This window comes from Azolla caroliniana, unplaced genomic scaffold, assembly GCF_043228905.1.
Source record: "Azolla caroliniana isolate FFs.n. ecotype wild unplaced genomic scaffold, voAzoCaro1.0.p SCAF_14, whole genome shotgun sequence".
In the NCBI taxonomy this organism is placed as follows: domain Eukaryota; kingdom Viridiplantae; phylum Streptophyta; class Polypodiopsida; order Salviniales; family Salviniaceae; genus Azolla; species Azolla caroliniana.
The window spans coordinates 15244999-15270713 of NW_028230449.1; the positions used below are offsets into that span (position 1 = coordinate 15244999).

At 38.7% G+C, this 25715-nt stretch overlaps 5 protein-coding genes across 7 annotated transcripts; 2 read left to right on the forward strand and 3 right to left on the reverse strand.

Moving 5' to 3' along the window:
• The first annotated feature begins 252 nt into the window (after nucleotides 1–252).
• On the forward strand, nucleotides 253–4733 carry LOC147855565 (uncharacterized). Of its 3 annotated transcripts, none has more exons than XM_087330203.1 (5): nucleotides 253–2403; nucleotides 2538–2851; nucleotides 2982–3019; nucleotides 3372–3465; nucleotides 3567–3703. In XM_087330203.1, the coding sequence occupies exons 1-4, from the start codon at nucleotides 788–790 to the stop codon at nucleotides 3462–3464; spliced, it is 2061 nt and encodes a 686-aa protein (XP_087186329.1). In that variant the 5' UTR covers nucleotides 253–787; the 3' UTR covers nucleotide 3465; nucleotides 3567–3703. The 3 variants fall into 3 exon arrangements, with proteins under 3 accessions (XP_087186329.1, XP_087186330.1, XP_087186328.1); XM_087330202.1 differs by lacking the exon at nucleotides 3372–3465 and adding an exon at nucleotides 4332–4733 and having other exon boundaries at nucleotides 256–2403; nucleotides 3567–4231; XM_087330204.1 differs by lacking the exon at nucleotides 3372–3465 and having other exon boundaries at nucleotides 2982–3051; nucleotides 3567–3709.
• A 1297-nt stretch (nucleotides 4734–6030) lies between these two features.
• On the reverse strand, nucleotides 6031–9624 carry LOC147855566 (uncharacterized). The gene is made up of 4 exons (XM_087330424.1): nucleotides 9447–9624; nucleotides 8292–8664; nucleotides 7702–7818; nucleotides 6031–7566 (listed from the first exon to the last, which is right to left on the reverse strand). The coding sequence occupies exons 2-4, from the start codon at nucleotides 8634–8636 to the stop codon at nucleotides 6373–6375; spliced, it is 1656 nt and encodes a 551-aa protein (XP_087186550.1). The 5' UTR covers nucleotides 8637–8664; nucleotides 9447–9624; the 3' UTR covers nucleotides 6031–6372.
• A 4524-nt stretch (nucleotides 9625–14148) lies between these two features.
• Nucleotides 14149–16124, forward strand: LOC147855567 (uncharacterized). Its single transcript, XM_087330783.1, has 3 exons — nucleotides 14149–14280; nucleotides 14933–15021; nucleotides 15708–16124. The coding sequence occupies exons 1-3, from the start codon at nucleotides 14245–14247 to the stop codon at nucleotides 15853–15855; spliced, it is 273 nt and encodes a 90-aa protein (XP_087186909.1). The 5' UTR covers nucleotides 14149–14244; the 3' UTR covers nucleotides 15856–16124.
• A 1002-nt stretch (nucleotides 16125–17126) lies between these two features.
• LOC147855568 (pentatricopeptide repeat-containing protein At5g27110-like) lies at nucleotides 17127–19783 on the reverse strand. The gene has a single exon (XM_087330801.1). The coding sequence runs from the start codon at nucleotides 19317–19319 to the stop codon at nucleotides 17346–17348; it is 1974 nt and encodes a 657-aa protein (XP_087186927.1). The 5' UTR covers nucleotides 19320–19783; the 3' UTR covers nucleotides 17127–17345.
• A 1542-nt stretch (nucleotides 19784–21325) lies between these two features.
• On the reverse strand, nucleotides 21326–25648 carry LOC147855569 (U-box domain-containing protein 13-like). Its single transcript, XM_087330260.1, has 4 exons — nucleotides 25319–25648; nucleotides 23396–23512; nucleotides 22870–23304; nucleotides 21326–22793 (listed from the first exon to the last, which is right to left on the reverse strand). The coding sequence occupies exons 1-4, from the start codon at nucleotides 25619–25621 to the stop codon at nucleotides 21714–21716; spliced, it is 1935 nt and encodes a 644-aa protein (XP_087186386.1). The 5' UTR covers nucleotides 25622–25648; the 3' UTR covers nucleotides 21326–21713.
• Nucleotides 25649–25715: the final 67 nt, after the last annotated feature.

Below are 25715 nucleotides of genomic sequence, written 5' to 3' on the forward strand. Positions count from 1 at the left end.
GGGGAAACAATAGAAACACTAGTACTGCAAAGAAATCTCTCAGCTTTGCCTATTATTAGGGTTTAGGGAAACAACAGAAACACTAGTACTGCAAAGAAGAAGAAAGTCGAAGCTGCTGCTCCTGTCTGTGTTATGCATATCACCGTTTATCAGTGTCTGGGAAAACGAAAGAGACATTAGTGCAGAGAAGGAAGGTTATTATAATTTTTGTTTTTGGAAAAAGAAAAACGTACACGCAGAAGGAGAGAGAAGGTTTTTCAGAAAAGAATCTCTTACACAGCGAAGAAGATTTAAGGATTTGGATTTCGTAGAAACATTTCAATTTTCTTTCTGTATACTTCGAATCTGCAGAGATATATGGAGAAGAAGAAGACAGAAGGCAGAAGCTTCCGAATGTCTTCGTTTCTTCCTTGCAATTAGAAGACGTAAAGGAAGCTATGGTATATTATTCACCTTCTTCGTCCTGTTTGGATGAGAGTTTTCATCTATGAAGAAAATGTCAGGAAAAGGAAGTCCAGAATCAGCTAAAGCTTCAAAAGCTTTTTAGCTCTTTTGTTCCAAATGATTCTTTGTTCTTGTATCCTTTTCTTCTCCCTCTTCAAGATGCTGCTCCGAAACAATGCAAACTCTGGAAAAAAAGAACACAAATATGAGAAAATGACGGGAAAAGGAGTTTCAGACTCTGTTAAAGATTCCCGATTCCTTGTATATTAGTTTCTTCCTAAATATACCATTGGATTGATAATGGAGAGAACATGAGAGGACCGCTCCCTCTGAAGAAAAGAGGATGACAGAAAAACAAGATTCAGACACTGTTAGAACTTCTTCTGCTTCCATGGATGGCCATCGCCTCTCTGCAGGTCCTCATGTAAGTGCCAAACCTTCTAAAGTCCCTCCGCATAGAAAAGTTCTTCAATCTTCATGGATACAAAGGTTAAAGCCATTTGCTACCTCTGACCAGAAAGAAGATGTATCTATAATCTCTCCAGGTCATGTATGGACTCATTTTAGCAAGGATTTCAGTAGTTCTAACAAGCGTCCAGGCAGATCCTTAATCCATCATAGAAGCTCTACACTCTTCCTTCCAGATGAATCTCGAGTTCAGACAAAACCTGTAAGGGATGAAGAAATTCACTCTTCTGGAGATCATTCTAGAAGTCATATTTTTCCATTTTCTCTTTCAGATGAACTCTTGGACAAATCTTTACGCCATGGAAGCTCAAATTCATCTTGGCCTTCAGATGGACGTCTGTCTGAGAGTACAAAGCCGTTGAGAAATGAAGAAGCTGGCTCTCTTAGAGAAACTCTTGGTGATTGTATTATTCCATTTGTTCCTTCAGAAGAAACACTCTCTCGTCGAGGTAGTTCCAGAAATCGTGTAATGCCATTTGTTCCTTCAGAAGGGAATACATCCCAAAGTAGTGATATTAGCTTGAGGACATGGAACATTTTCTCAGGTCGCCGAAATACTTATAACAAGAGGCCCTCTAGCTTCACAGAAGATATTGTTCCTAGCTCTCAGAATAGAGAAGACCAAAGTGTAGAAAAGCTCAAGGAACCATGTGAAAGATCAGATGCAAGGATTTGCGTAACTGAAGTTTCTTCCTCTCTTCCTTCTCCCCAGCAAGTTACACATGATATGAACAAGAGCTCATGGGCTGTTGAAGGACGAAACTTTGGGTTCCTAAAACCACCTCTACACCCAAAAAGCTTTAGCAAGAGTGTGATGACTCTGAAGAGTGTCTCTATACAGTTTGGGGAGAATGTCTTACTTTCTGCCACAGCACGGGAAGAGGTTCATGCTGGTAATGTAGTTCAAGACAATGAAGAGAAACAACAGTTTTTTCTGGATGAGCCTACTCCACATGCTGAAAATGTACCACCTCCAGAATCAGCATCTTGGAAACATTTGAAAACATCGATCCCACAACCTCAGGAATTCCTTTTCCGGAAGCCACAGCACCTGGAAGGTCGCTCAAAAAATTCCTTCCTAGAGAATACCTCTAGACCATTATCTATTGTTGCTAATGTGGTGAACAATAAGCCAAACAAAATTGCTCATGAGAAGGAAAAACGTGGGTCAAAAGCGAACTTTGGATTTCTTCTGTTTCCTCAGAAGTTGACCTCAAGAAACTATGGTTGCTCAGATGATAACAATACTCCCAGGGATACAGAAAATAGCAATGCTGTCAAAATTGATGCTTCTAATCAATTACAAAATGATCCAGAAACATATACTGTAAATGATAGCAATGTTGCTGGATCTGCAAACCAAAATTCAGGTGGACCAGTTAATGGGAGTAACAGCAATCTAATTCAGCCAAATATGAATCTTTACAGTTATGAAGTAGTAGCTGCCTCGACACCATCCATAGACAAACCTTCTTTGGAAGATCAATCAAGGTTTTAATCTCTAATTTCTGTTTCATCATTCGTACTAGGGTTGTTTTCTTCTTGTAGTTACCTTGCTGTTTAATTTTTGAATCTTATAGTAGGCTAATATTATTGCTGCTTTCCCTTAATATGTAAAATTATAGGTCTTCCTTCCCAAAAGTCAAGGCTGATGACTATTGGAGTGACTGGATGGAAATTTGGGAGAAATCAGCAACACCTGTTAAGCATGACAAGACGATCTCACCAACAGAAAGTTTGTGGCAGGATTATATTCTACAAGAGTATCACAAATCACCTGATAATATCAATACAGAACAGAAGCTGAAAGAATTCTCAACTTCAATTGAGCACACGCATGGAAAGGAATCAAGTAGTTTTCTCCGACAAAGACACATAATGCCCATAAAAGAGTGCAGGATTCCCTGTTCTCCAGAAAAAAGAGGTCATTTATACGAAGGTATTGGTTCAGCTTTCTACATTTATTAGTCCCAGATCATGCTGTCCCTGTAGAATGATTAAGATTTTATCATAAAGTGTTGTATGAATGACAAACAATGCTTAGTATTTGTTTTTTTATGATTTTCCAGGAGCAAGTGGAAGCGGGGCAGTTAAGAATAGGGACCTTGTAAGATTTGCCAGTTGGCGTTTGCTTTTCTTGTACAGTGCTTTCTTCTTCTTTCTGTAAAACATCAAGCCATGCTATGATTTGAATGCACAATATAATCGTGATTCTTATTGCTGTAACATAGTTTGTCTGGTAAAAACCAAGTGTGAAGGAAATAATTACAAAAGGCACTCTTTCACAGTGAAGTCATTAATTTCTAGCTTTAGTTTCATCGTCGCAGATGATTACATTTGTTATTGACTTAGTTATTAGGGTCTCCATACATCAGTTACACATTTTTTTATTTCTCTTATTTTGATTGCAATAGAAAGTACTGGTGGGGGCATGATGTCTTTTGTTTTGTGTCTTATAGTTGCGATTTGTGAGTTTCGAAAGAGATTTATATATGATGAATCTGCCCAAAACTCATAATATACTGCCACTAGGGGTCGACCTGCTTATTTAATGTATGGTTCGATATGCATGTTGAAGTATTTTAAATTAAAATGAGTTCATGGTGTATGCCAGTTTCATGTTCTAAGATTATCAGGGTTGACCATCTTTGCAGAACTTGATGCAAAGATTTCAATTTGATGATACATCTAATATCCAGCAATTATGCACCATCAAGGAATCATCAAGGCATTCTGGTGGACAAGCATGGATTCAACGATGGTGCTCTTCCACGAGCATACATGAAGCATCAGACAAGATCACATCATTCATTCCCAAAGATAATAGAAACGTACGCTCAAATTGGTGCAGCTCAGTTGAGGAATCGGGCCATAAAACAAAGCAAAATATGAACACTTCTTGTACCAAGTTAAAAGGTTTTGCAAGTATAAATAAACACATAGAAATTCCACCATCACATTCTAGCTCAACTTCAAGAAGCCAAGCTCCTCGGGTGCTAGTTCCAGCTTACACAAGCCACATTTCAGATTTAGGTAATTTTGTGAGATCTCAAGCTGGTCAAGCTATGGCCATGGTTGGCAATACTGGTCGCAAGGCATCCTTGATGCAAAGTAGTGGTTCTTTGTGTGTTTGGACCTGTGATAGTACTACTCCCGAGATGATTGAGAATGATAATGATTTTCCTGAAGACAAGTTTCACTTGGATATGGAAGATTTTTGATGCCCTCGAGTAAAAACATTACATTTTCTGGTGAGGTACCCAAAGCTTAGTTTGGCACAGCTCTTTAATAGGCAAGACATTTTGCCAAGACTAAGCAGGTATCTCTGGCTTAATATTCGTGGCTCTGGATTTGGATAATTTTTATGAAGACATTGGTAAATAAGCATGTTATAATTTTTCTTTCTTTTTCTGCTACAGGAAGGCAAACAGTTGGAATCATATCTTCAGGAAAGAGGATGTGTGAAAATTGATTCTCTTATGGAGAAGGGTCTTTACAAAACGAAAGTGAAGAACAGATTCAATAAAGTGGGGTTTGTAAAGATCAGAAAAACGTAGGTTTATGATGATGTATATTAAGAAAGTTATTAGAAATTCAATTGGATTGAGTGTATATATTCAATTAGCAGGATAAAGTTTCCTGTTAAAAGTCTACACTGATAGACATTTCTCACGACCTAAAAGTCTACTGTGAATGACATCTGTCATGTCTGTATGGGAGTCTATACTGATTGACATTTCTCATGACTGAAATTGGACTTTTTGGATCTGGAGCCTTGGCTCTTACAATTATAAATAACAACCAAGCATTGATGGAGGTAATTGGTTTTAAACATTTGACACGATAATCGGAAGACAAATCAAGTTCTCTGTTGACCGTATTCATGTGAAATTGTTTTCTGTCATGTAAATACTTGTGAGAGAGATGTCATGTAAAAGGCAACCTTGTACGCCATATAAAATGGATGATTCCATAAAAGGAGTTACTTTGAAGTGATCAGTGATTCAACTATTTATGCTTTAAACCAATGAGAATGTATACATAGGAATCAATGGTATCTGTCACTTTGCTTGAAGGTTTATTTCTTTTGGCTCACTTTGGATGAACTTATAAAAATATGACAGGCCCCATCATCTGTGACTTCGGCACATTTTGTGTTATTTTTATTTGCTTGAAGGTTTCTTTCTTTTGGCTGACTTTGGATCATTTGAAATGATGACCCCATCATCCGCATATAATGAGTTGTCTTGTACACCCTGCAAATAGAAATTGCTGTTGGCATGTGAAATGATATTTGATGGCTTTCTCCCCTCCCCAGTGTAGAGTAGACAAGTCCATGTACCTAATTGCAACCATCTATAAATAGTAACTGTAGATGGGTATAGGAAAGGACAATTTATCTACAGTAAAATACCAAATGCTATGCCAAAATGTTATCGTTTTCAAGATGGTTACTATTAAAAAAACTATATATCTGGGTTACAAGGATTGAATCGTGGAGCCACATAAATGCCACCAAAGCATAGTACTACCTAACTTAATCCTATAAATATGCTTCATTGCTGTCTATGATATAAATGATAGACATGAGCAAATTTTGAATAACCCCAAAATAGTGGAGATACTTTTCCATCAGCAATGTAAAAAGCTCCCTCTTCAAAGTGCTTAACAAGATAGGATTGGTCCCATCGCACTCATGATAGGCCTTCACATGAAATGCAATTGAACTTTTATCTTTCTATTTAAAAACCGACAATTGAATAAAAAGTCCTTCAGATATAATATGTGAAATATAGCAAATTACTCATAGAAGACAGTATTGTATGTCACCATATGAGCATAGGTACAGGGCTTTTCCATTTACAAGGTTTGGCCAAAGCAAAGGCATATAATTCAGATGTCCGTTATATGTTTAACTCTACATCATTTTCAGGTTCACAAACCAGCCTCATGCTAATCAAATAAGTAAACAGAAGTTGACGATACTCTAGTCAGAAATAGCATTATAAAATATAGTAAGTCAAAAGTGTAAATACAAATGGATTGCTAAGAAAAATCAAAACAAGTTTCTACCAAAGCTGGACCATCTGAACGTGAAATGTAGAAGGATGTCATCAGTGAAAGAAAAAGGTTGACATTTACATTTCGTGAATGGATGCCTCGAGACAAAAAAAAGTGAATGATGATGTTTTTCAGAATTTTGTTCACAAAACATCACCATCAAATGATAGGAAAGGACAATGTTCACTAAAAACCATTCTCAGGTGCCCAAATGTTAGCATTGGATACCCACCTCATAGAACATGGTTCTAGTTTCTCAACCAATTTTCATAGCATATACCTTTGAGAAGAGCCATGATGCATGAAGTAAACATCAAATTTGAGATCTTTTAAATTAACTGATCCTCTAAAGAAGATATTGATCTCTTGGCATTCCAATTTACTCCTCCATGTAGAACCTTACCATCGCACACCCATATATCGTCTGGATTGTGGCAACAATTCATCCTGATAAGATGAAGCATAGGTTGGAGCAATTCCACCATGAACAAGACTTGCATTACTTATTGGAAGACTATAATCATCAGCATAAATCTCATCAAGACCACGTCTTCCACTTCGAGTATCAATTCGATCTCTACCATTGTATGCTGAAGCAAGCTCAGGGAGTCTTCTATCCTCCCTTACTTGTGAGATTTGCAATCTCTGCCTGTAGATAGAATCCATTTCTTGTGCTGATGATCCTACTATATGGTCTCGTGAAAATGCAGGGTATAACTCATCTCTAGTTCTATAATCAACAGAGTCTATTTTTGGCACTTCTAGAAGGAATCGTGGACCTGAAGCAAGTTCAGAAATTGTAGCACTCAATCGACCATGCCGGGAAACATCTAGTTGCGGTCTATCTTGCCCAGTCAAGTAAAGATCTGATTCATAACTAGGCATTCGGTTTCTTCCCAGTGAGAGGAGCTCCTCTGTTCTCCTGTCGATCATCATACCACTACTAGGGATATTATAAGGATCATCACACTTTGAACGTGAACCATCAGAAGGATGAGCAAGCTCATACTTCGTACTGTGTGAAGGATAGCGCTGAATTTGCTCATCAGCAACATAAAGACCACTTGAGGCATAAATAGAGTCATACTTTGTTCTGGTAGGACGATAACGATGGGCTACCTCATCAGCTCTATATATATCATTTGATTCATATCGGGATTCGTACTTGTCTCTACTATAATCAGCTGTGCTATAACGTTTATCACTCCCTTCCATGAATCTTGACTCTGAGTATGTTGCTGGGACATCAATATGATCTCTCATAGAGGCTCCTGAACCTGTATATATTGATGGAGAATCAAGACGATCTCGCATGGATACTCCTGAGTTGACATATTTTGATGGAGCGTCATGATAGTCTCTTATAGACACTCCTGAACCTGTATATTTTGATCTGTTATCATGATGAATACTCATAGATATTGCTGAATTTTCATATTTTGATGAGGGATTGTGATGTTCTATCATAGCCACTCTTGAACCTTCATATTTTGGTGGAGCATCAAGAGGATCTCTGATAGATATCCTTGAACGTGGTGGACTTCCTAGAGGTCCCCTTGGTAAAGGTCTAAATAGCCTCACAAGGCGGTTAACCTGGTTTAGAAGAAGCAAAAACGTATTGCTCAGAAATCCATTAGGTCAAAATTTTCTGATTTCCATCTTATATATGGATAGTACTAACAATATAAGATCTGAAGATATGCTTAATTTCACCATTCTCATTCACACCTGCTCAGCATTTAATTCCATCTTGAATTTCCTCTTGTCTAGGTAGTTTTCTTTGATGGCAGCATTAAAGACATCTTCAGGTAAAGGTAGACAATCTTTTTGTATAGCAAATCGCACCTGTACATTGTTCATCCATCATATTATATATCATTCCACCAACATGCAATGGCCCAGCAATCTCTAATGGAATTTCTACCTCGCTCAATTTCGGCAAAAATAGACTTAATGCATTGCATACGGCCCAAATTATAGAGTATAATTATCTATGTTGTGTGTTTACAGAAATTTTGATCTATATTGGTCAATCCATAATATTATATAGCATAGCAGTACTTATCCTAAATGTTCTACAAATGACATTCATAACTCGCTGATTTCCAGCCAGCTATGGTTTAAAATTTGCACATAACCTATTTTGTATAACTTCATTTGTTCTACATCCTGTCGATAACCACAATAGCGTGCTACATTGTATTGATTACAACAATAGTGTTCTACAATAGTCAGCTATCACAGTATATAGCATAGCAATAGTGATCATAAGGATGAACATGAGGAAAAACACGGCAAACATCTAGAAAAAATGGTACCTGCCATGGAAAAGCCCCTCCAAAAGCATCCCGCTGCCATTGATACGCACCTCGAGAAGCTGCAGTATATATACCATAGAGCAACCTTAGATCACTATCAAAGAGAAACAGTCTCATCCCTTTCTTGACTTGTTCTACACGGTTTTTCTTCCCTTCTGGAAGACCAAATATTCTATATTTGAAACAATCCATTTTAGTTGAGCTACTACACATGAAAATAAGGCCTGCATAGCTTGGTGTTGAACTTGAATCAATTGTCTTCGAATTCCCCCCCTTAGAATTGGGATCTTTTCTGCTCTGATCTTCCCTTCTTGGTCTGTTTCCTATGTTTCCTTTCCTTACCATGGTGATAGAGTACTTACAAAATTGCTATCTGAAGATCAGGAACGAAAAAATGTGAGTTTCTTGATACTAAACTGAAATCCATACAAATGTTGCAGAAAGATGAAATAATACAGATCCGAAACATGTGAGAAAAACAAAAGCTTGAAAACATCAAACTTTTGAGAACGAGGCTACTCGATTAGAAAATTCAGCAGAATTTCAAAACAGTGTAACTTGTTATTCAAGTTGCAAAAAACTAGCTAATCAGACGAGAAAACTCAACAGGATTTCCAAATGCTGAATTGTCATTTTAGGATTGCAAAGAAATTCAAAAGAGGAAGGAAAACACGAGAAAAAATCAGCGAAGATTGGGAAAGAACAGAAAATTAACAAAAGTTCAAAAAATCCTGCTATGACTTCTCGAACTGAGAAGAAGCTGGTGCCACAAATCAGGAAAAAAAAAAACAAATGTAAAGAAAAGAAAACTTCGAAAATATTTCTAAACCCCAGACTTGGCGTCACAAAATTGAGGGCGAACTATAAAAATGCAATCGAAACAGAGAAAAGCAGAGAGATAGGCGTGAGAGAAAAGACAAATCCTTGCATCAGAGAGGGAGAGAGAGAAGAACACAGACAGAGAGAGTCAAGAGGTGCAATATTCATAACAGATCAAAATCCCCTTCGCAGGTAAGAAACAAGAACTTCAACAAGATTTTCGCAAACCCTAACTTGACTTCTCAAATTGAGATCATCACAGACAAAAGCATACATACATATATATATACATATATATATATATATATACAGAAAGACAGAGACAGAGACAGATACCTTGAGAGGAAGAGAGGAAGGAAGAGTTTTAAACTGGCATGGTAGATACAAACAAAAATATGAAACCCTAGCAGAGGCAGACGAAGATGGAGGAGGAGGAGATGAAAGAAGTTCGTTCCAAGATGAGATCTTTTTTTATTCTCCTCTGTTTCTCTCTCTCTCTCTCTCTCTCTGTTTCTCTGTGTGTGTCTTCTGTGAATCACCTCGAGTTTTCACGAAATTACAAAACTACCCCTTCTTCTGTGAATCACCTCGAGCTTTCACGAAATTACAAAACTACCCCTTCTTCTGTGAATCACCTCAAGGTTTCACGAAATTACAAAACTACCCCTTCTTCTGTGAATCACCTCGAATTTTCACGAAATTACAAAACTACCCCTCCTCTCTCTCTCGCTCAAATTAATTTCTTGTTGTTGGGTGCCCCCCCCCCAGAGAGTGGTAAGGTATAAGCTCATGGATTTTGACATAACTCGAGAACCCGAAAACTCGGTTTTAACGGTTTAAAGGTTTGAAAATCTCTAAAAAAAAACTCTTTGGTTTGAGCTTGATTTTATTTTATTTTTTGTAACAGTTCAGTTTACGCGATTTTGGTTAAAGCAGTTTTGTAGTTCGGTTCGGTTCGGTTTGGTTCAGTTTAAGTTTGAATTTTTTTTGAACGGTTTAAGAGTTTGACACTCTCAATCGGAACGGAACCAAATCAAATTGTTGTCGATTGTTAAGAAGGATGCAGGTGATATAGAAGAAGTCGATGGTAGGACACATAGGAATTGCATCCCGGAGACCCATCCCGACTTTAGAATGATTCAAGATGGGTGTTCTTCCTAATATATATAGCTAACTACCTTGATCCCTAGGTCAAACCAACATGGGATGAAGAACCATAGGATGAGGATAAAGGAAATGGGGAGTGTAAGAATGTAAATTAACTTCAAGCAAATTAAAAGGGAAAATAACATAAGAAAGGGTGTTAGACCACCCCTTCCTACAGGAAGGCAAGAGACAGATCCAAGTCTCTTGTCAATGTTCCATACCACCAAATCCCAAAATTGGATCGTACCTTCAGTTTGAAGAAAACGAAAGAACGCGCATATGAAGCTATAGCTTTGCCACCCTATCCATGTCTCTATAAAATAATAATAAAGATGGTCCCCTTCATGAAGGTACTAAGGGAGAATATAAAGAGAGAAGTCTAGATGCCAATAAAGAGTTCACTGAAACAAAGGATCTCGAGGAAATATGGGTTGGGCCCCTCAACGAGTGTCACAAATACTCAAAGTTTAAGCCTCGATTTTCTTTTCAAGTAGGTAATTCATGAGAAGAAATCAAGGGCCCCAACATAAGGATACAATATGAGAAGGGACCAAACTCAATCAAATGTTATGATGGGCTTTGTCATGGACTTAGGCAAGAGTCGACATGTGACTCGTAAAGAAGTAAAGCTCAATGTGAAATTAAGGCACGTGGAGGGCAGGAAAAAATATGAACTGAAAACAAATGAAATACTCAAGCATTTTTTAAAATGACCCCATCGATTGAAAAGGTGTGGGAGGCATCTACATAATATTTGATAATTTACACTTAGGAAAGGTGGTGAACAAAACCACGTGAAACACTCTAGCCATGAAAGATAGGTGAAAAGTATTTGGTGGATTTGGTTGTCTACATGGGTAGTGGTAAAGAAGGGTTTTGGTGAACTTGGAAGGTTAAAGAGAAATTATATTTGGATATGAATGAAGGGGAAGTGGACGTTGTAGAGAAGAAGGCATGTGTCACAATAATAACGTCACTCATGCCATCTTTGACACATGCTAGTACATGTGCTAGTTTGGTGGAGGTGGATGTGATGTAGCATACTAACATATGCAAAGAGCGAAAAGTGTTAAAATGTCAAGTTTTAAATAGGTCAAGATTTTGGTCGAAGTTAAACCCAAAAGAAAATATGACAAGATGAAAATTAAGGTAGCATCACTACATTTCTCAAATGATGACAATTATCTATTGGAAAATATGGTAAAGGGTTTGAAACTCGCTAGATGCAAAGAGTCAAAATAGATTTTCCATATTGCATAGGCAATAACAATCAATTGAGCATTAAATATGATCATGTTGATGAGCATTTTTGTTTGCATCAGATGCCCATGCGGGGATAGAGGCCCATGTGCCTATGCTCAAATGCAGAACCACTATTTTTATCCGGCAACAAAAACTATATAACGAGCGGTTTGCTAGTTTTTTGGATTGAGTGGCCACACTAATGCATGATCAACAAATGGCATGCTTGCATGAATGCCAAGTAGCGATCATACGTAAACATGGGGTGACAAGCATGTTGTATCCAACCATACTATATAACAAGTGCACTAGTCATTTATAGACCATTCTAGTTCAACACCAATCTTTAGTGTATTTTTGTAATCTTTTTCTTCTTTTCAATATACTTACACTCTTAATACCCTCCTCTTTCTTTATTCTCTTCTTCAGTTTGATCTTGTACTCAGATAATGTCCCTAGGATAATGTTTTTCCTTAATGGAATTCTAGATTCATACGATCATTGGATAGTGTTGGATAAAGATCAATGAGTTTTCAAATATATTATTGAGATTGTACTTTAATACATGTGCACCTCAATGATCATTCAATAGGAAACCCTGAATATCAATAATGAATCTAGTCAAAAGACTTAGCACATTCTCTTTTCATTTCTGTGCTATAAGGAAAGAGGCATACAAAGGATAATTGAAGTCAACTTTAGCAAAAAACAATAACCTCTATATTTCAAGAGAAAAAGAGGCATACAAAAAAGACAATTGTGAAGAAAAGATGCATATAGAGGATAGTTGTTAGCTTGAGGAGAAAACAAGAGTCGTCGTATTTCAAGAGCAAAAAGACAAAAGTTCTAACATGAAAGGTCGGGTCGTTCCCTTGATATAATTAAGTTTCAAAACTCAACATTGAAGTAACTCTATGTTTATTTTCCCAAACAATTGGTTAAATAGAATGATCTTCAATGCATTACTTTGTTCAATGTTGTCGCCATGTTATTGGGGTTTCACTTTTGAGTGTTGAAGCTTTATGGATTGGGTTTCTAGTACGATTTGAGCATAGGAAATGGATTTGTATTTGATGACCTCCATGCAATACCACAACAAGTGCGTAGGATAAAATTAAAACCTTTTTTGGTAGTTTCTACGACTAATTAGCTCTATGTGCACTTCTGATGGGACAAGTTGCTTGTTATGTCACTTGGTCTTACAAGTGTGCGGTACTAAAAAGCTCATGAGAACAACGTGCATAGTTGATTAGTCTCCTCTATTCAGCTGCTACCCTTCGTCTCAACATTGAAGACAATGTGAGCTAAGTCATATCGAAGCAACGGTGGAGATGGCAGACAAAGCGATGGGCTCCAACATGTATCGATGCGTGTGTTTTTCCCCTGCCCATTTGGAGTAGAATATGGGTTTCATAGTTTGTCACAACGTATGCAATATAACGTGTGAAACACGAGTTGCTGGATCTTGACGAAAATGGGTCTCAACCACAACCGAGATTCACGCACAAGTTGAAAATCAGAATATCGTGCACACACGCAGAGACAAAACGACACGATATGTTAATGTGGAACACCCACAACTGGGAAAAACCACGAGAGTTCGCCACACTCCGAACAATTCACTATATGAAGAGGAAATACAATGAGACTCGTAGGCAACAACCTCGAGTTCGTTTTCTTTGTCTGCAGGAGGTTACAACTGAGATGCTTCTCTCTCTCTCTCTCTCTCTCTCTCTCTCTCTCTCTCTCTCTCTCTCTCTCTCTCTCTCTCTATTCGTTACGACAACTGCAATAGTAATGCGACACACATATATTGTTTTGTCCTTGTTATATTTATACTAATATAAATTTAGGGATATTTACAAATATAGCTTCTAGCAGGTGCATTAGAGCATATTTACAGATATGTCCCTTTTCGGATTCATCTTTGGATCCAGCTAGATGCCATCCAAATCTGGTCCGGCTTCGGATCCGTCGAATCTGTCCCTCATTGATCTTCATCCGGTTCTCTCCTTTGGATCAATCTGATTTGACTTGTGCTCTCCTCCCAGAGGGACCTTGTTTCCCAACAGATCTCAACCTCCCTCCTCCCCTTCCTCCTCGGAGCCACAATACATCAACATTCACATAAGAGGATTTCATTGACACATCATGATGTAACGAATGTTGCAAAGGCGAACCCCAATCTTACGGAAACGTTTTCCCCACCCTTCAATGAGCAAAACCACCATATATTATGCATGCACACACACACACACACACACACACACACCTTGACAAAAGGAGCTCTCTGCTTTTGGACATGTCATTGGGATCTTCGTACTCGGGTTAATGCCATATATGTATGTTCAAGGAACCCTTAACTAGAAAGAAGGTATGAAGGAGTGTGCGGCGTGGCCGGCTTTCCTGCCCGAGATGTGAATTGCGGTGTCAAGTCCGGTTCGGGTCGATGGTTGGTGTTTTGTCCGCCTACCAACCAATCACCTCCCTCATCCCCCACCAAACCAAACCATGCCGAGCGGAACCGAACCGAACCGAACCGAACCGACCGTCCCCGATTATGTCCTCCTCCTCCGGCACTAATATATACATATTTCTTGAGACACACAGAGAGAGCCAACAAAAACAGGAGAAACTTCCTACCTCTCTCTCTGTGTTCCTCTCCTCCCTCGACGAATCTCCTTCCCTTCTCTCTCGGGGAGCCTGATACGCGCCACAACCACAGCCCCTACCTCTCCGTGCCACCATGTCTCCCTCCGGCAGCAGATGGATCCGACCCGAGGTATGTGCTCTTTTCTCCTACGGTTTCTGCTTCCTTCTTGCTTGTTTAGCTAGGGTTTCCGTTTCCGAGTTCTGCCTCCTCATTTCTCCCTATCTTGTGCCTGTTCCCGTTCCCGTTTCTGCTCCGGTTTTTCTCTTCCTTCTCTTTCCGATCTTCTCTTTGCTTCTCATGTGGAGGAGTAACATCCTTCTTTTCTTGTTTAAGCTCCGTTCTCCTGTCGATCTTGGGAGTTTTGTTTTACCAGGGCAAACACAACAGAAGAAGCATAGTAAATTTGTTTTGTAATGAAATACAATAGCAAAAAAAATAGGAAAGTTTACCTGTCTGGCTGATTTGTATAAAGATACAGCTATTTTGCTGATTGTGCTATATGTTACCATGTTTAGTAAAGATCACGGTTCGTTTGTCTCAATGTTTCGTGATGTCCTCTTATCTGCATGGATGGACATATCTCTTATAAAGTATGTCCTTTGAAACTCTCTACGTCGTATTTATCTCACGAACCGAATGATAGAAAAAGCTAGCAGTTAGCTAGTTAACCAATAAGGAGTTTCTTACTAGAGATCAAAACAATGATAATTAGTTGCCTGGGCCAGGCACATCTAGTATTCTGTGTAAACATACCTACTATTCACCTCTTATTGTTTTGTAGGCATATCCTCTCTTTGTAGCCATAGGTGCAGCGATTGGCTTGTGTGGATTTGCAATGGCTCGGAATCTCATGGCTAATCCTGATGTCAGGTATGCGTCTGTAGTGATTCAGAAAAAACATACAGAGATGATTTTTTCAATCTAAAGGTTCAAGTAATACTTGTATAGTGTCTCTTTATGACTCCACAAATTGTATAAATCCCATCTTCGTGATGATCAAGCTCTAACTTCTCTTTAATATGCCAAGAGATGATTGTATCTGTATGAACGTATAACATTGTATGCATTTAGGCGTCTTTGAGGATTCTAGAATCCCTATACATAGTGTTTCAAATACATTAAGAGGTGATCACATCTGCCAAAGTTTAATAAGATATGCATTTATGTTTCTGAAGTGCTGTATAAAGTGTTTATTCTTTAATCCTTATCCTTAACAAGGATTAGACTTTCAAACTGCAACGAGAAGTAAACTCTTACCTTGTAACGTTGAATTCTTATCATTATGTTTACACAGGATTAAATTCTCATTGCAGTGTTTAAACCTTATTGTTATGTTTAGCTAGGACTGCAGTAGTCTTATCATTATGTTTACATAGGATTAAATTCTCATTGCAGTGTTTAAACCTTATTGTTATGTTTATCTAGGACTGCAATAGTCTTATCATTATGTGTATCTAGGATTAATCTCTACAAAGTGTTCAAATGGTATACATATTTATATACAAGAATTAAGCTTTTACAAACTTCTAAAAAGTCTGATCTGTTGTTTCACCTAGGATTAATAAGACAGACCGCGGTGCTGGTTACTTGGAGAACTTTAAGGAAGGAGAGCTTTATCATCAACACTCCTTGAGAAAGTATGTAACAGGACGTCCTCCTCAGATCTTTGCTGGACTTAACAAGGACTTCAGCTCTGCCAAGTGATAACATGATCCATTCAGAAAATATTTATGATTCAAAATTGGCAACTATTATCTCCTGGTCATTTAACGATTTTCCTAAACTTCAAATAATCGGAGTAGGGATTTATTCCAATTGAATAAAAAAAGGTTGTTCACCTTTGAAAGACTGTATGATTAGTGTTCTGAATTTCGATGGCTATTCAACATATTTGAAAACACTATATGATTACTGATCTTAATTGAAAAACACTATATGATTAGTGAACTTAATTTCAACGGCTATTACACATCCTTGAAAAACTTTATGATCATGATCAGTTGCTCTAGCTCTGTGAGCCTTTCATGTCTTTGGTGTTGTGGTTAGATAAATGCATAGTTTTTGTTTCTTAATGTTAAAAACAGCTATGTTCTGTTTGTAATTTGCAACAAAGTATTGATGAGTTTTTGATTATTCATAAATAAGATGGAATAGCAAGTTTGTAATTTTATACTATTTATTTTTTTGCATGGAAGAAGAGATGGGTGTAGGATGTAGGATCAGAGATCCGTATGTATGACATTAAGATTCTGAGACATATTGCGTATGTTCAAACAGTGTTACATGGGATGAAACTTGCATATGTGTGTGTGATCCCAATAATACACGGAAGGTATAGTTTTTTTAGGTAAGCATATTCACAATATTTTTAGGCGAGTTTATTCAGAATATTCTCCTTTAGAGGTAAGAAATTGTTGATAAAATATCAATTCTTGAGAAGTGTTGCGTGCCTCCATCTATTGGTGAAAACTTGGAACTGCCCAAGTTCTTCTGTCCTCGAGTGGCTTTTTGACCAAATGCAATAATTTTCAATATCAACCATTACCACATGCAAACCAGGAAGCCAAGAACCACTGTGATGGAAGAGATTTGTGCACCTTTCATCAAGTATTCAGGCCATTGATTCTAGCTTAATGTGCTATCAAAACAAGAGCTTTGTTTTTGGATGCTTTTGCCTACTGGTAAATGGAAATCTTTTTGTTGGATTAAGTGTATCCACACATTTAGGGCTGTGGCACAATCAGTTGGTACCATTGCTACTTCAATCTGAGAATAAATTCTTGCAGTTTTTAACACAGATTTATCTGCTAATTGAATTCAACTTGACATAGTCTCTAGTAAATTTGCTCCCAACTCTTTCAAATTGTTCCCAAGTAGGGACTTTTAATCAATTGGAGTAACAATATTACGTAAAAATCCATAACTGCTGTTTTTATAAGGGCTGTAAGTGCAGCAATGAAAATCCAAACCACATCAAAGAATCACTTATATCACTTGGTCACTTAAAATAATTTTCAGTATCCTCATGTAAGCCTAGTTTCCCTAGCCTAACATCTCATCATTTTGACATGCACCTAAGTAGAGAGTTTTCATCCATTGGAGTAACCAAACAATGTGTAGGATTCATAAATGCTGTTTTTATAAGGGTTGCATGTGCAGCAATCAAAATCCAAACCACATCAAAGAATCATCACTTATATCATTTGGCAACTTAAAGAATTTTCGGTATCCTCATGGAAGCCAGAACCAGTGTAGATATTGGCCATACAAGCATAAGCTGCAGTGTTATTAGTATCTAATTGGATTGCTTGAACAAAAGCCAGTTTCCCTAGCCTAACATCCCACCATTTCTGGCATGCACCTAACAAAGCACCCATTATTGGTGGATAATGATCCGATGATGGTAGTTTCTTGATAATTACAACTGCTTTCTCCAGCTGCCCCGATCGACCATAAAGATCAACCATACAAGTGTGGTGTTCTAAGCTTTGCATAACACCATAGCTCATGCTCATATTAACATACACCATCTCACCTTCATCAACTAGACCTGAATGACTGCATGCATTAAGCACACAAACAAGAGAGAATGCATTAGGGGAGAATCCCTCTTCTTGCATCTCTTGGAAACAGTTTAGTGCTTGCTCACCTAGGCCTTGGTCAGCATACCCCGATATTAATGAAGACCAGGAGACTACATCTCGAACACAAAGCTCATCATGAACTTGTTGCGCTTTTGAGATCATGCCACATCTAGCGTACATATCCACCAATGCGGTGCCAAGGATTCCATCTTTCTCTAGCAATCCCTTTCTAATGATCTCATTGTGAATTATTCCACCCTTGTGAATATCTCCCATAGAGCCACATGCCTTCAAGATACATGTGAAAGTTATAGCATTAGGAGTGATGCCCGCCTTAACGATTTGCTGAAAACAATGGAGTGCTTCCTCATCCTGCCCTTGTTGAGTGTAACCTGAGATCAATGCATTCCATGACACTATATTCTGACTAGGAAGGTCAAGAAGAACTCTATGTGCTTTCTCTGAAGCACCACATTTGGCATACATATCCACCAATGAATTTCCGACCTCAATATCTTTCTCAAGTAATCCTTTACTCACAACCTCATCGTGAATAACCATTCCTTTCTCGAATGCACGAGTGCTTCCACATGCCTTCAAGATGCAAGTGAATGTGATGGCATTCGGAGAGAGACCCTCCCTTTTCATTTGTTCAAAGCTCTTCAGTGCTTCCTCACATTGCCCTTGTTGAGCATAACCACATATTAATGCATTCCATGATATGACATTCCGAACAAGAAGCTTTTCAAAGACTTCCCGAGCTCTTGCAAGAGCGCCACATTTCACGTACATGTCCACAATAGCTGTACCGAGAACGACATCTTTCTCGAGCATAAAACCATTTCGGATGATCTCATCATGGATTTGCTTTCCCTTCTCCAATTCTCCTAATGTCCCGCAAGCTTTCACGATGCTGATAAATGTGACATTATCTGGAGAAATATGCTCCTTCTGCATTTTCTCAAAGCATTTCAATGCACTCTCACCCTGCCCTTGTTGGGCATATCTTGATATCAATGTATTCCACGAGATCACATCTCGGATGATAAGGTCTTCAAGGACTTTCTCTGCTTTCTCAAGCTTACCACATCTAGCGTACATATCCACCAAAATGGTTCCGAGGACAACATCTTTCTGAAGAAGACCCATGTCAAGAACTTCTCGATGAATCTCTTCACCTTTCTTTATTGATCCAATCATGCTACATGCTTTCAAAATGCTACCAAATGTGAATGCATCAGGAGAAATACCTTCATCTTGCATCATTTCAAAGCATTTCAATGCATCTTTTCCGTAGCCATGTTGAGTATAAGCAGAAATCAATGCATTCCAAGCTTTCACATTCCGAACAGGAAGCTCTTCAAGCACTTTCTTTGCTTGATCAAGAGCACCACATCTAGCATACATAGCTATTAAAGTGCTCCCAAGGATTGGGTTTCTTCTGAGAAGGCCCAACTTGAGAAGATTTCCATGGATTATAGTGCCTTTAGGAAGGTCTTTATGGATGGTACAGGCCTTGAGTGACGCCACAACAGCACTGTAGTCTGTGTTCGTGTTTGCCATGGCTAATGTTTTGCTTGCCATTCCAATCCTTGTCTTTGTTCATGTCTAATGTAGTCTTTATCCATCACAATTCTTCTTGGTGCAATGTCTAATCTCTAAACTCTTCCTGGCACAGAACTTAAGTGACGCCAAAATAGCACTGCAGCCTGTATGAGTATGTGGCATGGAAAATGTTTTGCTTGCCAATCCTATCATTCTCTGTGTTCATGTTCTAATGGGGTTATCGTCACTATTCTACTTGGAGTAATGCTAATAACCTGTAAACAATTTCTCAAACACAAAAACAATAACCCTAGACCTTTAAACTCTTTCGGAATCGTCGAACCTAAACCCTAAATGGCAACAACTTTGTGGAACGATGAAACTAAAAAATCAAAATTATGATCCTTAAACACCAAAGCCTTTCTGAAACACAGAACCTCAACCCTAAATCCATTTAAAACAGAGAACCCCAAACTGGAAACCTGAAACCGCCAGATCCTAAACCCAAACCCAACCCTATATACTTCCTGCACACAGAACCCAAACCCTAAACCCTATACATTTTCTGTTCTTCAAATCAAGATGACAGGTAAAAATTAAATGCCAGGCGGATTTCTAATTTTCCCGGGACAGTTAAAGAATATATCCGGCAACCCAACAGAAGTTACGATGATTATTGAGAGTGAATGTTTTCTTGATAGTAGAAATCGAGGACTTGGGCATCGACAAAGAGGCAATTGAATGGTACGAAATGTTGTGTGTAATTAGTTAACAATTCGATTGGAAAATACGAACAAAGAAGTAGTATGATTCATTCTATTCGATTGGAATGGGGGTCCAGGGACAAGCATAATTGCAATATGTCCCCTCTTAAGTCTAACAATTCGATTGGAAAATACGAACAAAGAAGTAGTATGATTCATTCTATTCGGATTGGGATGGGGGTCCGGGGACAAGCATAATTGCAATATGTCCCCTCTTAAGTCTACATTCCTACGGCTTCATGTTTGGCGCTTTCGTAGGGTACATCCAACACGCAAAAGATAGCAGGAAGAACAAACCAAAAGTCCATTAGGAAAAGAGGGAGGAGAGAGCATGACACTCATTTGAGTCATCATATTCCTCTTCTTATTACTATGGCAAAAACCTACAATAAAGCTCAGAAAAAACTTGCATAAAATAGAATAGAGTTATTGCAATAGAGTACTAAATGCTAGTAAAAAAAGAAAGAAAGACAGATATATGGATATTTATATGCCAAGCATTCATTACTACGGAAAAGAGCCCATTGGAAATCAGCTTGAAAACGAGTAAAAACAACGACTTTCCCCCATGGCAAATCATGACCTATGTACACCATAGGATTCAAATAACTAACTACTCCATATGACAAGTGGCTACTGAAAATAATTCAGACCATAAACTACTCAATATAAATGACATGTGTATAACGAGTACCTACCGAGGATGTCATAAAGATTTGCCACTATGACACGCACTTTATTAAGATCAATATTTGCAAGGGCGTTGACATCTATTATAAACGATGACTAGATGGATGGGCCCATCAATCTTCTATTAAATTTCCATGAATTTGCTATACTTCATCATAATTGCCTATAACCTCATCCATCAAAAGGAAGCTAGGTCAATCACTAAACAGAAAGATGTCACCAACACTGGCTGCGAGCAACTTGCATAGTTGATTTATTACAAGTCATATCCACTTGCCTTATATTCACTTCTCTAGCGCCCACTTGCATATGGATTCGACACTGTCACACAACTCTAAATCAATCCTTCATGAGTCAGACATTGTCTTTTTGGTGCTTCTTACAACCTGGATTCCACTACTCTTCGAACAACTCACAGATTTTGTCAGTAAACCCCTTCTAGCTATAGCTATTGCCATTGCTATTGCCCACTATGTTTGCCTTTGTCCTCACTATTGACCAGATTCATCAGATTTAAAAATCTCCAGTTATACTTGAAAATAAAAAAACCATCTTTATCTCCAAACAAGAAAGAGAGAGTCAAGTCCAAAGTAGCAAAATAAATCCTTTCTCAATAAAGCATAACACCCACCACACACCCTATTTATGCATTTAAAAAATGCCATTTGCTCAGACCTTAGTTGGCCTCGAGCCTCAGACTGCTACCATGCATCTTGACATGAGTAGCAAATAATGTTAAAATGTGTTACTATACAAATCATGTGCTTCCATCAATTGGTTCCTTTTGAAGCATTCTTTGAATGCAAGATCATAACACTACATAAATATTATAAGAATGTGACTATAGACTCTTAATGAAATACCCGCCACATTGCTTCAGCTTTCTGAAGAAGGTAATTTGTTGCCTTCTAGAGAGAGCTCCTGGTAACGAATGAGCTCAGATCTCTCCACAAGAAAAGACAATAATATTGTGTCTATCTTATTGCGCACTAGTATTTGCTTCTTGCTTGTTGAACTGCTCAAGAAGGCTAGTTGCCTTTCGACGAGCTCTTGCTGTACCAGAGTGAGAAAGCTCCATGATGGGTTCCTCTACACCAAGTTCTAATGCTGTTATCAAATGGGTTGGATTGGTATGGCTCAATGCTAGAAGAACTGCTGCCGCATTCTCTTTATTCCGAGGTGAACTACTCTTTATTAAATCCACCAACGCTGGTACCGCACGAGCATTCCCAATGGCTACTCTGCCTTCCTGATGGGTTGCTAGGATTGCAAGGATAGCTAATGCTTCATCCACCATTCCTGCATTAGAATCCACTAACAATGCCATTAATGGTTCAACAACCCCGGCTCTTATAGCTCTTGGTTTGTTCCCTTGGTAAATAGATAAATTAAACAACGCAGTGGCAGCATCTTTTCTTCCTCTTGGATTTCCATCTCGAAGCAAGTCCACTAGAGCAGGTATAGCACCAGAGACGGCCCCTATGGTTACCTTGTTTTCGTCTACCACAGAGAGACTAAAGAGAGTTGCAGCCGCATTTTCCCTTGCTTCCATACTTCCATGTCTCAAAACCTCAACAATTGGAACAATGGCACCACTTTGCACAATAGCCCCTTTGTTAGCTTCATGAATGGATAAATTCAGAAGAGCTGTGACTGCATGCTCTTGTGTTCGGGAATCTTCGGTAGAAAGGAGAATCACTAGATGTGGGATAGCACCAGCTTCAGCAATACACACTCTATTCTCATTATTCTGTTTAGCAAGCGATCTTAATTCTCCTGCTGCTGCCCTCTGCAAATCTATCTGTCCACTACACAGATGTTGAATTAAGACATATATAGCATTCCTTTCTTTTGAAGATACCTCAGCCCGATTATGGTTCCCAGACCCGCTAAAACAAGACCTTTTGGGAACTTCAATCCCATTTGCTTCACACCATTGTGCAATGAGACTACGAAGCACGTAGTTTGGTGTTAAGGCTGTATGTGCAAGGACTTGTCTCGTCTTCGGACAAGTCTTATGGCCTTCCAACCATCTTTGAATGCTTGCCTTCTCATATGTCTGCGGGAAAATATGGATTGTCAGAAATGGAGACGCAAGATCAAACAATGCAAGATAAAAGACCCGGATGACAAACCTGTCCAGTAGCAACAATGACTGGATCTTTCATCAGTTCTAGAGTGATAGGACATCGGAAATCGTTTGGCACAACAGGTGAACCAGGTTTTTCAGGGCAAGCTAAAGCAAGTGCCTCCAGATCCAGAGCTTCTGCTTCTGTATTTGGCAGTTCAACAAGCATTCTCAACTTTTTTAGTAAGACAGACATTTGCTCTAGGTTGTCATCCACTTCGGAACCTCTCTCTTTGATCATACGTTGTAATGCTCGAGCTTCAGCTTTAAGCTCAGGAAGTGTTTTTAGCTGAAGTTTTTCAGCAACCCTTTGCAATGCAGCTGCATCAGAAATCTTCTCATCCCTTTTAGACAGCACTAGCATCACATCCATTAGGAGTTCTACATCTTGACTATCTGCCCTTGCTTTCGCTCGTTTGATTTGAGTATGCACAAGTTCAATCTACAAACAAACGAAATAACGTGAGACATTTCTTTAGAGCCACGCATGGCTGTCAGATCTTTTATGGATCTTTAGAATGAAATCAAGTTACCTGCTCTCTAACTTCGTCAGAGACTGTCAGAACATCCCAAGGCATAATATTGAAGGCTTTGTCCATATCTTCAGCAACAGCATGGAATTTGCTCACAATAGCTTCATTCTCCAGTACCTAATCATAACAAAAGGTGTCACAAGGAGTAGAATTAAGTCATGGAAAGTGTTTTAAGAGCAGTCCATATTTTTCTTGAAGCAAGAAAGGTGTTCTTCTGGTTCTAATAATTACTATATTAATTTGGGGAAAATTAGAACGGTTAATCTGAGAGTGCTGTTGAAGTAATGAAGTAATGTTGAAGTAATGTTGAAGTGCGGTTAATCTGAGAGCGCTGAATATGTTGAAGTAATGTAAGCATGTCTGTGTTTAGACTCTGAAGACTGGGTCAAAGGGAGACCAGCGCTCAGTTTCCAGAAGAGCAACATGGCCATCAACCATTAGGCATCCAACATCAAACTAAAAAATATGCTAAACATGCTTTTGTCAGTAGAATTTTTATTTCCTATCACCCTAGGGTGTTTTCATAGGGAGGTCATCAACACCCTATAATGACATACATATGTCTAAATTTTACACTTCAAAACAGGTGACCATGGTGTATATATTAGTAGTGTTGTTCAAATATGGAGCATATCTGGGGCTTTATCTTCAAATGTTTGCAAAAATCCTGGTTCACTGCTACCACACGGTACGGAGAATGGTGCAACTCTCTGTAGCACTGTTTTATAAACTGCAATCCTTGTGCATATTTCTCAGGATTATTGCATTGATTTCAAGAGCATGATGCATCTCAGGCCAAATTCCGAAACATTACAAGTAACCACAGTGCATATATCCCTTCAAATCCATGAGAATGGTAAAAAAAACTCGAGGTTAGTGGTCGGAAAATATTGAAAGGACACAGTGAATATATCTCAGGAATTAGTCTTCATCAACATGTGTACCATGACCTAGCATATGAAACAATAATGAGCTGATATACATGTGCCAAGATGCTTGGGGTTTCAGTTAACTTATTGAGGGCATGGTGCTTCCATGGCAGACCTGGCGATATTGATCCTAGAGGGCAGGCTGTGATGATTAATAACTGACGAACAGTCCCTCTGAGATTTGCAACTATGTCCTTGTTTCTAATTCCTTGCGATCTGTAACATCCTAAGCTTTAATATTCAAACAATGGGATATGATGATGCCAACATGGCATATCTCAAGCTTAGGGTCTTCTGAGATCGGTAGCTCAATGGTATTTCATCACTGATGTGATTGTACAAAATTTACCTATCATGTATGAGAGTATGCTGTAGGATGGCATTTCTTGGCATCACAATTCAGAAATATGTTTGCAGCTATGGCTTATAACAGAGTTAATGATCATATCTTGGAGACAGTACAGACTATAAGCCAATGACAGAATCCCTTCGACATAAGCACAATCTCTTATTTCAATATAAAACCTGAAATATGCGAGCATTTCCATGGTATCTCCCTGAGAGATGCACCATATGTAGGGTTTCTGTTTAGATATTGTAAGAAGGGAAGGTATCTAGAGGATCTAGAGTTCAAATGAGAGTTCAGGGTGTCTCTCTCAAAGATTAAGACTTGAATACAGGTCGCGTATGTCCAGAAATGTGAGGGCAGGGAGGTCTCTCTCAAGGGTTAAGGTTTGAACTCAAGTCATATCTGCGCTATTTGAGATGGAGCGAGAGATGGTTACAGAACAAAATGGGATTTTTTACACGAAAGAAAGGAACGATAAATCTTTCAATGAGAAAGAAAGAAAACATGAGGATACACAAAGAAAATTGATTCTGTAAATATGGAAACTAAGGAAAGCTTGATTCTTATAAAACGGGTAGAGAAAGGAGAAACAAGACGAGTATTTTGGACAGAAGAATGTAGAAAATATGACTTGAGAATCCTTACCAGGTAAATCTTGCTTCCATCGCGACACAGCCTGAGAAGCTTCTTGGCAGACTGAAACGAATTGTTAAGCAGATCGAAAGCCTCTGGTAAAGGAGAAGAAGACTGATGCGATTCTTTGACTTCTTCGAAGAATGGGAGCATGAGCTTGACACGGCGAACCAGATTCAGACACTCTCGCCTGTGGCTGAGCCGGAAGTCAGAGATGAGGGCTATGGCGTTTGCTGATTCGAAAAGGGAGTCGAGGGAGGAGGAGGAGGAGGAGGAGGAGGAGGGGATGATGATGATGCGAGATTCGCCATCCATGGCGATCGGAGAGACAGACAGACAGACACAGATAAGTTAGAGAAGAAGAGAGAGAATGTAGAAGGACGGGAAAGAAGACGAAGGAAGAAGAAGG